This window comes from Podarcis erhardii (genome assembly GCF_964252035.2).
Source record: "Podarcis erhardii genome assembly, chromosome: 7".
Lineage (NCBI taxonomy): Eukaryota > Metazoa > Chordata > Lepidosauria > Squamata > Lacertidae > Podarcis > Podarcis erhardii.
In genome coordinates this window covers 73,950,109-73,964,974 of record NC_138511.1, presented here as the reverse complement: position 1 = coordinate 73,964,974, position 14,866 = coordinate 73,950,109, and the positions used below count along the sequence as shown (strand labels likewise).

The following is a 14,866-nucleotide window of genomic DNA, read 5'->3' as shown; positions in this document are numbered from 1 at the left end:
TGTTTTTATTAATATTTACAGCCTTCCTGTACTCCAAGCAGCTCGAGGTGATGGGCATGGTTCCCCTACCACAACTCTCATTTCAGCCTCACAATAACCCTGTGAGATATTCTGAGACCCACTCCATCTTTAAAGCACATCTCTCCCACCCAAGAATTCAGGGTACTGTGGTTTCTTAAGGGTTGCTGATTATTATAACTCCATGAGGAGTAAACTACAGTGCCCAGAATTCCTTGAGGGAAAGCGTGCTTGAATTTGCTTTAAAGATAGAGTGTGTACACAGCCTGAGAGACATACTTTCTGGCTTAAGGTCAACCAGTGAGTTGAATGGGGTTTTGAGCTTGAGTCTCCTCAGTCCTAGCCTGACACCTTGTCTAGGCAGCACAACTCTCTCGCTAACATTTTATCTTCTTAGTTTTATTAGCTGTGTGAGTAAGTGTGGCTGGTTGCTTTCAAAATCAAAAATGGGCTTAAGCATCTTGCAACTTCTAGGGATAGCAGGTCTCAGATGCCTACCAAACTCTCTGATGTGTTGGCTTTCCAAATGGAGGGAGAATTTTAGGCCATGAGGTTCTGAAAACAAATAGTTCCCCATGGGGATGTTGACGTACTGTGGTTTGTTGGATGGGCTGTACCACATTTCCTCCCCACATGTTTTGAGCTGCCTCTGTCAAGCATGAATTGGGGAACTGCTGGGCTCTTTTAAGTCAAAGATGACTGGGGCCAGGAACTGTGTGTGTGTGTGTGTGTGTGTGTGTGTGTGTGTGTGTGGTTAAGTTGGCATTTCAAGGGGAACCTACCTAATTATCACTTCCTGAAACTATATGCAAATTGAAATGCAGCCATCCTCTGAAAATAGCCATGCCGTTCTCCAACCAAGTAACTTGTACAAAAATTCTCCAACCAAGTAACTTGTACAAAAATTCTCCAACCAAGTAACTTGTACAAAAATTCTCCAACCAAGTAACTTGTACAAAAATTGGAGTTGCTAGGTAAAGTACCCATAAGGATGCATATGTAAGCAAAAACAGCATGCAACCATGCAAAGTATTGGATTGGACTAGATGACTCTTGTGGCCCCTTCCAACTCTACTATTCTATGATTATATTGGGGAAAATTGCTTGCAAAAATGTGTATATTAGGAGAAGCTCACACAAAAATCCTGATAATTTTTCATGAGGACTTCTTTTAAAATCATTTTAAAACTCATGTGGAGAACAAAACCTAAGATCTTGAAGGGGACAAATAAGAAACAGAGAGAAACCAAAACTGATCTGGCCCTCCAGATGTTGTTGGACTCCTGTTATTAAAATTATTATTCAATTTTTTACCAGTAGGTCCTAGTGTGGGTTACAACCATTTAAAAACCAATATTGAAAACATCCCTGGCCATTGGCGATGTTGACTGGGATAGATGGGAGTAGGAGTCCAGCAATGTCTGGAAGAAGCCCAACTGTTTAGAGCTGATATGAGTTGGAGTCCAACTATTTACACTAGATGACAGCTGCCCTATGTTGCTGGAGGGATTCGGAGCTGAGGAGAGGGGAAACACTGCTTTGAAGTCTCCTTTTTCTCCCTTAGCCCTTCCAACATCTAAGTGTGGTGTAGTGGTTAAGAGCGGTAGTCTCGTAATCTGGGGAACCGGGTTCGCGCCTCCGCTCCTCCACCTGCAGCTGCTGGGTGACCTTGGGCTAGTCACACTTCTCTGAAGTCTCTCAGCCCCACTCACCCCACAGAGTGTTTGTTGTGGGGGAGGAAGGGAAAGGAGAATGTTAGCCGCTTTGAGACTCCTTAGGGTAGTGATAATATCAAATCCAAACTCTTTTCTTCTTCTTCTTCTTCTCTCCCCTCATCACAGGTCAATGTGTCCGCCTCAGATGTCAAAGGCATGGTGTACAAGTCCCAAGAGATCCAACGTGACGAGCTGGTAAGTGGCTTTGGGGCCAGCCAGAAACAACCGCACCTCGCCATCCCACCTGGTCAGGTGTGCATCCAACCCCACACCCTCCCTTATGTGCATTCTGTACCCTGTTTTCATCCATCCTGACTCGTCTGTTTCCCCACCCCACATCACAGACTAAGGCCCGAACTAGAAAAAACACCTGTTACCTAGAATGCAAGCTTTTTTGACAAAAATAAAGAAGCTGGGGAGAGACATCTAGTTTGACCCTGAGAGCTGGGTGAAGTGGTTGCTGAACAACTCCAGGCACACCTGGAAGAAGCGGACCATTTGGATCCCTTCCAGTTGGGATTCAGTCGGGATTCAGGCCTCATCACGGGACTGAAACTGCCTTGGTCGCACTGGTTGATGATCTCCGGCGGGCTAGGGACAAAGGTGAGAGCTGTTTCCTAGTTCTGCTGGATCTCTCAGCGGCGTTTGATACCATCGACCATGACATCCTTCTGGACCGTCTTGAAGGGCTGGGAGCTGGGGGCACTGTCATACAGTGGTTCCGCTCCTTCCTCCTGGGCCGTGTTCAGAAAGTGGTGGTGGGGGATGAGTGTTCAGACCCCTGGGCTCTCACTTGTGGGGTGCCCCAGGGTTCTGTCCTCTCCCCCATGCTTTTCAACATTTACATGCAGCCACTGGGAGAGATCATCAGGAGGTTTAGGCTGGGTGTTCATCAGTATGCAGATGATACCCAGCTCTACCTCTCTTTTAAATCAGAACCAGTGAAGGCGGTGAAGGTCCTGTGTGAGTGTCTCGAAGCGGTTGGAGGATGGATGGCGGCTAACAGATTGAGGTTGAATCCTGACAAGACAGAAGTACTGTTTTTGGGGGACAGGAGGCGGGCAGGTGTGGAGGATTCCCTGGTCCTGAATGGGGTAACTGTGCCCCTGAAGGACCAGGTGCGCAGCCTGGGAGTCATTTTGGACTCACAGCTGTCCATGGAGGCACAGGTCAAATCTGTATCCAGGGCAGCTGTTTACCAGCTCCATCTGGTACGTAGGCTGAGACCCTATCTGCCTGCAGACTGTCTCGCCAGAGTGGTACATGCTCTGGTTATCTCCCGCTTGGACTACTGCAATGCGCTCTACGTGGGGCTACCTTTGAAGGTGACCCGGAAACTACAACTAATGCAGAATGCGGCAGCTAGACTGGTGACTGGGAGCGGCCGCCGAGGCCATATAACACCGGTCTTGAAAGACCTACATTGGCTCCCAGTATGTTTCCGAGCACAATTCAAAGTGTTGGTGCTGACCTTTAAAGCCCTAAATGGCCTCGGTCCAGTATATCTGAAGGAGCGTCTCCTCCCCCATCGTTCTGCCCGGACACTGAGGTCCAGCTCCAAGGGCCTTCTGGCGGTTCCCTCACTGCGAGAGGCCAAGTTACAGGGAACCAGGCAGAGGGCCTTCTCGGTAGTGGCGCCCGCCCTGTGGAATGCCCTCCCATCAGATGTCAAAGCGATAAACAACTACTTGACATTCAGAAGACATCTGAAGGCAGCCCTGTTCAGGGAAGTTTTTAATATGTGACATTTTAGTGTATTTTTATCTTTGTTGGAAGCCGCCCAGAGTGGCTGGGGAAACCCAGCCAGATGGGCGGGGTACAAATAATAAATAATAATAATAATAATTATTATTATTATTATTATTATTATTATTATTATTATTATTATCTCCCTGTTTATTTTTTAAAACTGGCCGTTGAGGCCTGCCTCCCCCCCCCCCCCTCTCTCTCTCTCTCTCTCCCTCTTTCTCTCTCAAGTCCTTTCAGTGGGTCAAAGCTATTCTGTCATGTGACCATGCGTCGGTGTGGGAGAACGTATGCAGCAAGTAAAAATATGCTTCTGAAGCATAAATTCATGAATGAGCTTCCTGGAACCACTCCCGAGTTTTCAGTACACTAGGCCCAGACCACAGATGGAAGTAGTGGTGTGGTGGCAGGTTGAGATGTAGAGGGTGGAGGCCACTCCCTGAGATAGTTCAGTGGCGGACAGAGCAAGTCCTCTGCAGGCAGGAGGCCCCAGTTCCATCCCTGACACCTTCAGGTGGTGAAGCCTCTGCCTGAGGCTTGGGACATAGAGAGAGGCCTTGTAATGAGTCCAGACATTGGTGCAACTCAGCCCCACTTGGGAATACAGCCACAAATGGATTGGCAACAGTTCTCTAGGGCTTTATAGAGGAGTCTTGGTCAGACCACATGTGGTATCCTGTGTCTACTTCTGGACACCACAATTTAAGAAGGATGTTGACAAGCTGGAACATGTTCAAAGGAGGGCATTAAAGATGATTAAGGCTCTGGAAACCAAGCCTTATGAGGAGTGGTTGAAGGAGCTGGGTATGACTGAGAGGAGATAGGATACCCATCTTCAAATACCCCAAGCGCTGTCCTATGGAAGATGGAGCAAGCTTGTTTTCTCTTGCTCTGGAGCATAGGACTTGACCAACGGTCCTCTCGTTTAATCCCTTGCAATGCAGGAATGTTGCTGGACTCCAGTTTCTGTGTGCCCCAGCAAGCCAATGGCCAATGGTCAGGGATGGTGGAGGGATAAGGAGGTCAGCAACATCTGGAGGAACACCACACTGTCTACCCTTGACCCTAAGGCTTCCAACATCATACCCAGTTGTTGATTTCTTTTTAATTAAAAATTAATTTCTTTTTAATTAAAAAAAGAAACTAGTAGAATGTTAGCATTTCTGTAGCTCTTCTAAAGCCCTGAAACTCCAAGGCAAAGCAGCCGAGTGCATGGACAAATTTCCCAGCCTAGCAGATGTTTGGCACCGTCAACTTTGGCACTATCAATCACCTCTGGGTGGATGGGAAAGGGGTGCTTAGATGCAGTTCCTCTATCACCACCACCTCCCCAAAATGGTACTGGATGCTGTCAAAACTGGCAGCGCCAAGCATCTGTTAAGCAGGTGTGTGTGGCATCCCATGTTCCGCAAATGAAAATAGCGCTGGATCCATGGGCTTTGGCCATGCCCATTTCTGCACATGTGGTCATTATTCATCAAGGCAAACATCTCTCACAATCTGGGCTTCGAAGCATGGATTGCCCTTGTTGGATCCGGGTTCTAAAGTTACTCCCTCCCCCCCTTTTTTTTTTTCCTTTTTTTTGCTTTTAACTTTAGTTCCTTTCAGAACTCTTGGGAGAATTCCATCTGCTCCTGGTGATTTATGAGTTTAATCTATCCGTTTGCTCTAAAATGTCCTCCAAAGACGATTCAGTTTCTGTCATTTCTTCAGATTTATTGCCTTCATGGGGAACAGCTTGGGTGTATCTCACCAACCTTGTCTTTGTCTAAGACAGATGCAAAGCACTCATTTAACTTCTCTGCAATATTTCTGTCGTCCTTAAGTGCTTTTTTTACATCTTGATGGTCTAATGACCCAAGCAATTCTCCCTGGCAGGCTTCCTGCTTCTAATGTAACCCTTTTAAAATTCTTCTCCTTGGGCTTTTATGTCTCCATCTAGATGCTTCTCATTCTTCCTTTTTCTTCCTCTGTTCCTTCCCCCCTCCCCCCTTCTCCTACCTTATTAGGCATTTTATTACGTTTCAGCTGATAGAATTTCAGCTCCTTCATTTCCCTTCATTTGGGCTGAATCTCCACTTTTAGAAAAGGACATTTTCTCAACGTTATTCAAGTCAGTGCTCTTGGATCTTTATTCAGAAAGGCTTTAAAATGTGCCTCGGCAAAATTTCCTAGTGGGATATCTTAGGAATTGCTCTTTTGGAAAAGGAAGAAAGAAACCGCTCCCTCCTGTAATGATTATTTCATCCTTTTTAATAGTAGGGAAGGGGAGAAACTCAATTTTGTTTGCATTTTAATGAGCAGCTACCTATTTCACACTTCTTGAAACAAAACACAGCCGTTCTTTGAAATTCACACATCCCTGAATTTTGCAATGCATTTCTCCAAACAGGCACAAACTTTGCATATATATGGAGAAACTCTGCCTAAAATTCATAGTTCATGAATATAACATACAAATGCATTACATATTGGGAAACTGTTTTGCAAAGATCTATATAGTAGGCAAATCTGCATCCCAAAATTTGTTAGAAATTTGCACTAAAATGCTGACAGATATTTAAAAGTTTTTTTTGTTTGTTTTTTTACAAAAAAAGAAAGAAATTGCAAACTACTGCAGAAACATAAAGAACTTAATTTAAGGGTGGCATAGATTTCATTTCATGCATATATTAGCATTACTTGGCTAGACAGCTACGTTGCAAAATTTGGGGAAGTGTGAATTTCAAGAGATAGGTGTGTTTCAGTCTGAATATTGTTTCAGAAAATGTGGTGGGTTTGACTTTAAAAGCAAACAATCAAATTTCTTCCCCACACCCCCTACCCTTTTTTTGTGTGGCGGCCATTCATATATTTTTCTTTCTTTCTGTACAAATGTGCATGTACACGGAATGACCTTTTTTTGTTTGGTCCAACTTTTTGGGATACAGAAATTGTGTCTGCTCCTTCTAGCCAATATTCATTTCCTAGCCTGCTGCAGCTTGAAGCACTTCTCCGAGTATCTCCTTTGATGTTGTTGCGTACAAAAGCCATTCTCTGGCTTCTGTCTTTGCCGCATTTTGTTCAAGCCATAGAATCCAAAGCAGGGAGGTACAGAATGGGAGCAGATTGGGAGAGCCAGTGTGGTGTAGTGGTTAAGAGCGGTAGACTCATAATCTGGGGAACTGGGTTCACGTCTCCGCTCCTCCACATGCAGCTGCTGGGTGACCTTGGGCTAGTCACACTTCTCTGAAGTCTCTCAGCCTCACTCACCTCACAGAGTGTTTGTTGTGAGGGAGGAAGGGAAAGGAGAATGTTAGCCGCTTTGAGACTCCTTCGGGTAGTGATAAAGCGGGATATCAAATCCAAACTCTTCTTTGTCTTCTTCTTCTTAATGAACTGATTTCGGGCAAAGCACTAAACCATAGATTAGCAATTTGAGGGTGAGCTGAGAAGAGTCCCTTCCCCTTGGTGTGGCCATGAGGAGAAATTCAGAAGCTTTTGCTTCTGTTCTAGATTAACTGCAGTATTAGCATGTTGTCTGAACCCAGACCAGACTGTGGTTAATCTTAAATATGATTAGTGAAAACAAGCCAAATGACAGTGTCCCCCAAAGGGGAGAATTTTATTTCTGTAAAGCATTTGTGTCCTGCTCTTCAGCCCGGAGTGTCTTTCATGCAATCAGTTGAAACAAGACAGTCCCTACCTGCAGGCATACTATCTTACAGAGAGAGGGCCTTCTTCGTAGTGGCACCTTCCCTCTGGAACGGCCTCCCTTCAGATGTCAAGGAGATAAAGAACTGCACAACTTTTAGAAGACATCTGAAGGCAGCCCTTTATTGGAAGGTTTTTAATGTTTGATGTTTCATTATGTCTTTATATATGCTGTAAGCCACCCAGAGTGGCTGGGGAAACCCAGTCAGATAGGCAGAGTATTATTATTAGTAGTAGTAGTAGTAGTATTACTGACAAACATGATGCACAAGGAGAAAGGGACAAGGAGGGAAGAGGAATAACTCAGGCACCACATTTCAAATAGTAGTTCTTATAATGGCCAGCTGATGGAACGAGCCTTGCTTCGTATCTCACCCATTGATGCAGGCTAGCGGAATGGGCTGCAGTCTGGAAGACTGTGTTCAATAAGATCACTCCAGGCACTGATGATTCTGAAGTTGAGAAGAGGCAGAAACATGCCCCATATCCATGGTCTTGCCTATATGCAGACACTTGATTTTGTGCCGTAGAAGTCAATGGAACCATCTGTTTTAAACAGACTAAAGCTTAAACACCCCTGCCACACTGCTACGCCCGAAGAACTTTTAATAATTGATCGCCGTTTATGAGCGGGCTCGGGGTCTGACTTTGAGTCAGGGCTTTAGACCTGCGACACATGATGAAATAAGGAAGAGAAGGCTTCTGAGCATGCACAGAGTTCCTTAAGCAAGTATTCTCGTCAGGGATGAAAAGGAGGGATTGATGGGCAAGGATGGCCACCTATCAGGGATGCTGTACAAGTGACTTTCCTACATTGGTGGAGGGTTAGACTAGAGGATCTTTTGAGGTCCTTTCTGACTCTGTGATTATAAGTGCTATTGGCTCATCGAAGCCTTGTGCACATTTTGTCTTTTAAGGTCTTTATGATGTTCTTGGTTATTTGCCGAATTTCAAATCCCAGTTCGAGTCAGTTGACTCTGTGCCCCGTGTACATCTGTTGTAATATAAACCTCCAGCTACACCTTGGCCTCTGCTTTCTCTGTTGTGGCTGGTTGTTAGTTCAGCTCTTTTCCAAAAGGATCACTGGCATCAGATTACTCTGCGGGAAGCAGGGTGATCCGGTTTGCTTCTCTGCAGAATCACAAACCAAAGAGAACTTTATCCTAAGGGAGTTGGGTGTTTTGTTTTGTGTTCTGTGACTGAGGTCACCCTCTGCTTTGTATCACTTTTTGCTTCCTGGTTTATAGATTTTTTTCAAATTGCGCTTGAATGAAAGGTCACTTCTGCTACATTTCTTTTGTTTGTGGGCCTTAAAGGAGTTTTCTTAGGGGGGCAATTGGAGATGGAAGTGTTGGCTTTCCAGTAAGGGCAAAACTGGGAACTGTCATCCAGTTGGCTTGGCCACAGACGTCCTTTGTTTTCTGCAAAACCAAGTGATGGCAATCAGTTAAGGTGCCTTGACAAGGGATGCTAAAGTTGAGTTTTTGTCTGTTCTTTTTTAATAATAATAATAGAAATAGAAATAGAAATAACCCACCTTCTCCACATAGCAAAATGGCATAGAAAGTAGAAGCACCATTTTGCAAACTGAAAAAGTCTTCATTCCAGCCCCATGTAGCTTTTACATCTGAATTACAGATGCAGGAACTGGAAACATTGACTTAAGAATCATTTGCGAAAATGGCCTTGGGCAGGAGAACAAATCCCGTTTTATTTCTGCTCTGAATGCCTGACGAATGCTGCTGGGATCAAAAGCTTACTCTGAGCGCTGTGGAACTTTGCAACAGTTGATGTAATCTTTACCTAATCCTTTTCTTCTTAGTACGTAATGCCTTTTGTGAGTGCAAATTCCATCCCAGTCTTTATCCGCACAACAGCCCTGTGAACAAAGCCCCTACTCTCACTTTTTAATAGGTCAGAACCAAGGCAGTAAGTGGCTTGCCATTGGCTTCATCATGATCGGTGCCTTTCTACGAATTTCATGGCAGAAAACTGACGTTTGCCACAAGTGGCGTAGTGCTCTTGGGTTGGGGAGGTCAAAGGCCCATTAGTATTTCTGTAGCAGGGTCCCTCTCTCCAGGGTCCTAGAGACACCCCATCAGGGTTTGTTGTTGTTGTTTAGTCGTTTAGTCGTGTCCGACTCTTCGTGACCCCATGGACCAGAGCACACCAGGCACTCCTGTCTTCCACTGCCTCCCGCAGTTTGGTCAAACTCATGCTGGTAGCTTCGAGCACACTGTCCAACCATCTCATCCTCTATCGTCCCCTTCTCCTTGTGCCCTCAATCTTTCCCAACTTCAGGGTCTTTTCCAGGGAGTCTTCTCTTCTCATGAGGTGGCCAAAGTATTGGAGCCTCAGCTTCAGGATCTGTCCTTCCAGGGAGCACTCAGGACTGATTTCCTTAAGAATGGATAGGTTTGATCTTCTTGTAGTCCATGGGACTCTCAAGAGTCTCCTCCAGACCATAATTCAAAAGCATCAATTCTTCGGCGATCAGCCTTCTTTATGGTCCAGCTCTCACTTCCATACATCACTACTGGGAAAACCATAGCTTTTCAGGGTTTGTAGTATGCTTCAAAGCTGACTATCTAGGAACCACCGGAAACCAAGGTGCTTCAATTTCAAGAGAATGGTGTCCGAGTTCTGTTACATCCAATGAAAACACAACATCTCGCTCCAAAAGGAGATATTGGAGCACTCCAAATCATTTGCTAACGTACGTGCACACAAAAAATGGCAGATCTAGCTGAAAGGAAACATAAGGAAATCTGCACTGGTGGTTGCAATGCGTGCTAGGTTATACAATAATCTTATAATTGTACAATAATAATAATAATCTTAGAAGTGAGGAGCAACCAACACTAGTTCTCTGATGATTGTGCCTATATTATTGCTCCCTATAATAAACCCTCAACCAGCTGAGCTTAATGTCATCTTAGAAGTGAAACAGAACTACCGAAAATATAAGGTGTTGATTTCTACATACTAGAGGTTGTCTAGGACACAGTTGTCAAGAACCTGTGAACTTCCAGGACTTGGGTAATGTTTTGCTTTCAGTTTTGCTGAAATAGAGAAGAAATATTAGAGTGGCATCAGGAAGTGATACTTTTTAGTGCAGGAATTCAGGTCCTCTATTGATGTGGTAGTAGGGCCCACCAAAAATAAAGCAGTCATTTCTTGAACTGGGCTGCAGAAGTATATACATGTGTAAAAGGGCATGTTCCAGCCGGGCAAAGGCACTCAAGGGTACAGAGCATGGCTGGTGAGGCTAATGTCTTGGAGAAAGAATGTGGCCTACATAGAAGGCCAAATTCTGCAACCAGTGGGATGTTATGCAAGTTGAGAAGAAGAAAAGCTAACTGGGTGGTGGAGAATAGGCTTGCTGAACCCGTAGCAGTTCTATCCAGCTTTTTCCATTGAAGTGCTTAAGGCAGCTTACGAGAGGTGTTAAATAAGTACTGTAATACACAATATAAAACCAGCAGATAGCACATGAAAACCAAAAAATCAAAAATAGAGTTTATAACATCGGCAGGACAGCTTGCCAAAGAGAGAGAGCAGGGTCTTGGTGGGCCATTGGAGTGTCATCAGGGAAGAGTCAAGGCAGTCTTCCTCAGAAGAGGAAGGCTGGGCACAGTTACCAAGAAGGCTCTCTCTTATGTCCTAGCAAACAGTTTGCATGTTGGCAAGATTCAAAGGAGGTGCTCTCCAGAAGATCTTAATGAGCTCATATGGGAGGAAAATGTTTAACTTTTCTGGTGCTAAGCATTTAAAGGTTGCATTCGGAGGTTGCAAACTCTTATTTATCATAACAGGAACAATTTATGGCTGCCTTCGTCTTTCATGCTTCCTCCTTCCCTCTCCTCCTCCACCAACATAATTACAAGGAGTTTCATAGTTGGAAGCTTCCACATCCATTTTGGATTAACCACGGTTTAGCATTATGTCCGAAATCTAAACTGTGGTTAACCTTAACAGCTTGTTGAAACAAGCTAGCTCTGTAACCTGTGTTTGGAAGTTGGCTTGTTTAAAACAAAGCGTAGTTAAGATTAACTGCTGTTAAAAATTAATTGAACTTCAGTTTGTTGGGTTCAAGTGAAATGGCAAACTGCGGTTATTTATTTATTTTAAGTAAGAGCTTCCCAGCTTCTCGTCATAGTTTCACCAAAGGCTCACCACAGCTCATCCCGATTTTTTTTTTTAAAATGTCTTTTTATGAAAGATTTTCTTGATTTACAAAAGTATGTGCAATGTCTCTCTCCCTTATTTTTTTCCCCATGTAACATTTTTACAAATCAGTTTCATTTGTTGAGACATTAGGAAGAAAAGGGGGAAAGAGGTGGAGGGGGGGAGAAGAGTGGGGGTGGGGTCAGGTGGCGATAGCTCATTCCGATTATGACAAACCATGTTCTATTGCGATGTCCGGATGCAGCCAGAGTTGTTGTCTCACAATACAATGGAGTGTGTCTCCAAGGGTGAAGTCAAACCGCTGGAGGATCACAGTGCCTGCTGTGGCTGCAGAGACCAGTAGCTTACAACTGGTACCTCCTGCATTGTTTTTACTGTATTAGCAGCACCAAAGTGACCTCCCCGGGGTCCAAGCCTGGGCAGTGTGTATGGAGGTCCTGGGCTGCCCAGACAACAAGAGCACCCTCTCTGCCTTCCTGATGTGGTCCAAAGGAAAGCAGAGCAATACATTTGGCACCAGCTTGGCTGCAGGAGTTGCTGGAAGGAGGCGTACAAGGCGCCACCCAACCATCTTAGGGACTCCACTTGGGATTTGTGTAGGGTTTACTTTTTGGCCCTTTCTCCCAAAGATGTCCCAAAAGGCTGCCAGAGTATAGCTATCAGATTAACAGCAGAGCAATTCAAACCGACTTGGTCTTCATCCCAAATAGAAATGTTTTTATATAACATCTCCCATGTGCATCACTTTATTGCCACTTCCAGCTACAGATTACCTTTTTTTTTTTTGCTTTTTTTTTTTACTAGATCAGCCAGAAGGCAATGTGGGCCATGTCTGGACAATTTCATACTATAGCAATAAACACACAGCTGTTTTCTTTATTTCTTTCATGGGATCTAGACATCTTCTGTTATAGAGAGGTTGTATCCCCCACCACTCAACATTTGTTTCCCCTCCAGAATTTTGTCACTGGGGGAGAGGATGTCAAAGATTTTCCCAACCAACAAAGATATATTGTTGGTTGTTTGAGGGTCACGTGGGATGGTGATTGCATCACCCGAAGCCTTCCTACGATACCGATGAGGTGTGCGACATTTTCTCAACTCCCCTTAATCTTTTTGTAAAAATAAATAAATGCATTTTTATAATGCATTTATACACTCCCGAGCCACTAGAATGCTGGTTTTGAAAGAAAAGGTCCCATGTTTAGGAACTATTTTCATCTCACCCCTCCTCAGTGTTGTGGAACAAGACTTCCCTCCTTTTGTATTGTGAGCAATCAGCTTTGGAAGAAATGAAGTGAAACTCACCTTGCTTATGATCTCATTGGATCTCTTCTTCCACAGGAGCCAGACACCTTGGTAACCATCAACAGGGGTGCCCTGATTGGCCTCCTCGTGGTGGCAGTTGCTGTTGCCATGGTGATCATCATCAGCCTCCTGATGGTTCGCCGGAAGCCCTACGGGACCATCAGCCATGGCATTGTTGAGGTACTGTTGGAAAGGACTGTCTTTTCCCCTAGGGAGGCTGGATGCATGACTGGAGAAGGATGCTAGCTAGGTTCAGGCTCATAAAAGACCCTGAATAATAATAATAATAATAATAATAATAATAATAATAATACATAATTATTATTGCTATTCTTTTCTTTCCATTTGTAGAGCACTTAGTACCTGGAGAGCTCAAAGTGGTTTATATGATAGACAGACAGACAGACAGACAGACACACACACACACACACACACACACAAGTCCAATAAAAACAATGTCAAATGATGTACATCTAAAACACAGTATCCATATCCCTAAAAGCAATATAAAAAAGTCAGAGAGCATTACAAAGCAGCATAATGTAGAATCCCAGCCAACATAAAACACCCTATTCATACAACCACTCACCTAGTCCCACACTCACACACACTCCATTTGCACAACCACTGTAATCGTTATCTCCATCAATCAATCAATCAACCAACCAACCATTCACACACAAACTGCACTCACTCAGTGGTATTGCAGCCCACATGCAAAGGGTCACTGCTGAGCATAAATATGTAAAAGGCTCTTTCTCACCTCTGAAGCACTTATGCCCTCATGCTGCACACTCCCTTGACCCTCAGTTAGTTTATCATGCCAGTCTGGGAGAAGTGATGGGGGGCAATGCCATGTGGGGAGAAGGAAGGCCTGTCCCTTTCCTTTGTGATTCCCCCGTCACTCTTGACACAGAGAGGTTCAGTGACCCTTGAGGTGTGTAGCCTTCCTAAGGCCAATTGTCATTGCAGTAGCCCTTGGCTACTAGTAGACCCCAAGGGCTTCCACAACTTCCACAGCAAACCTTTTTAGAACTAAAATACCCAGCAGATGAAGTTAGACAACAGATCAACAGAGCCAGACTGATACACAGAGAGAACTTGCTGCAAGACAGACCCAAAAAAGAAAATAACAGGACACCTCTAGTCATCACATACAGCTCCCAAGTTAAAATAGTACAACGCATCATCAGAGATCTACAACCTCTCCTGGACAATGACAGTTCTCTTTCTCAAGCTCTGGGAGGAAGACCTTTCATTGCCTACAGACAGCCACCCAATCTTAAACAACTCCTAACCCACAATAATACTACAACCAGACTCAACACGGACACTGGCACCAGAGCCTGCAATAAACCCAGATGCCAACTTTGCTGCCACATACACCCGGACAACACCATTACTGGCCCCAACAACATCACACATACCATCTCGGGACTATTTAATTGCTCATCGTCTAACATTGTGTATGCCATCAAATGCCAACAGTGTCCTTCAGCTCTCTATATTGGACAAACAGGCCAAACCTTACGCCAAAGAATAAACGGACATAAATCGGACATCAGGAATCACAAGACAGAGAAACCAGTAGGAGAACACTTCAATCTCCCAGGACATTCTATACAAGATCTCAAAGTAGCTGTTCTATCACAAAGGAATTTCAGAAATAGACTGGAAAGAGAAGCTGCTGAATTGCAACTTATTACCAAACTTAAAACCATGGAGAGACCTGGTCTGAACAAAGACATTGGATTCTTATCTCATTATACATGACAAAGCCATTTTTCACCTTCTCACCCCTTGCTTTTTCCTGTAAGACCTATTGCAGTCGTTAAGAGTCGTCAACAGGCTCATCACAGCTATCTGCCAATCACCCATTCCCACCACCCTTCTGAGTAATACCCCTCCCCACCTTCTCACTATATAGAAGGGTCTGGTGACTTCTATTTCAGTGTATCTGAAGAAGTGTGCATGCACACGAAAGCTCATACCTAGAACTAACTTAGTTGGTCTTTAAGGTGCTACTGGAAGGAATTTTTTTATTTTGTATTAACTCTGTGTGTGTGTGTGTGTGTGTGTGTGTGTGTGTGTGTTTAATTCAGTTTTATTTTCCAGCCAATTTGAGGTGAGTGGGCCAAGTCTGCCCATCTCTAATCTAATCCAGCCCTCAGCCTGAATAAACCAAGAGTTCTCCTCAG

General features: G+C 44.4%; 1 protein-coding gene across 2 annotated transcripts in view; it reads left to right on the top strand.

The window, feature by feature from the left end:
• APLP1 (amyloid beta precursor like protein 1) overlaps nt 1–12,916 on the top strand; it is a 50,956-nt gene extending 38,040 nt beyond the window's left edge. For both annotated transcript variants that reach the window (XM_081868986.1, XM_081868987.1), the window contains 2 exons: nt 1,860–1,928; nt 12,705–12,916. In XM_081868986.1, coding sequence (XP_081725112.1) covers nt 1,860–1,928; nt 12,705–12,914 — 279 coding nt within the window. In that variant the 3' untranslated portion in view covers nt 12,915–12,916. The remainder of the gene's footprint in view (nt 1–1,859; nt 1,929–12,704) is intronic.
• Nucleotides 12,917–14,866: the final 1,950 nt, after the last annotated feature.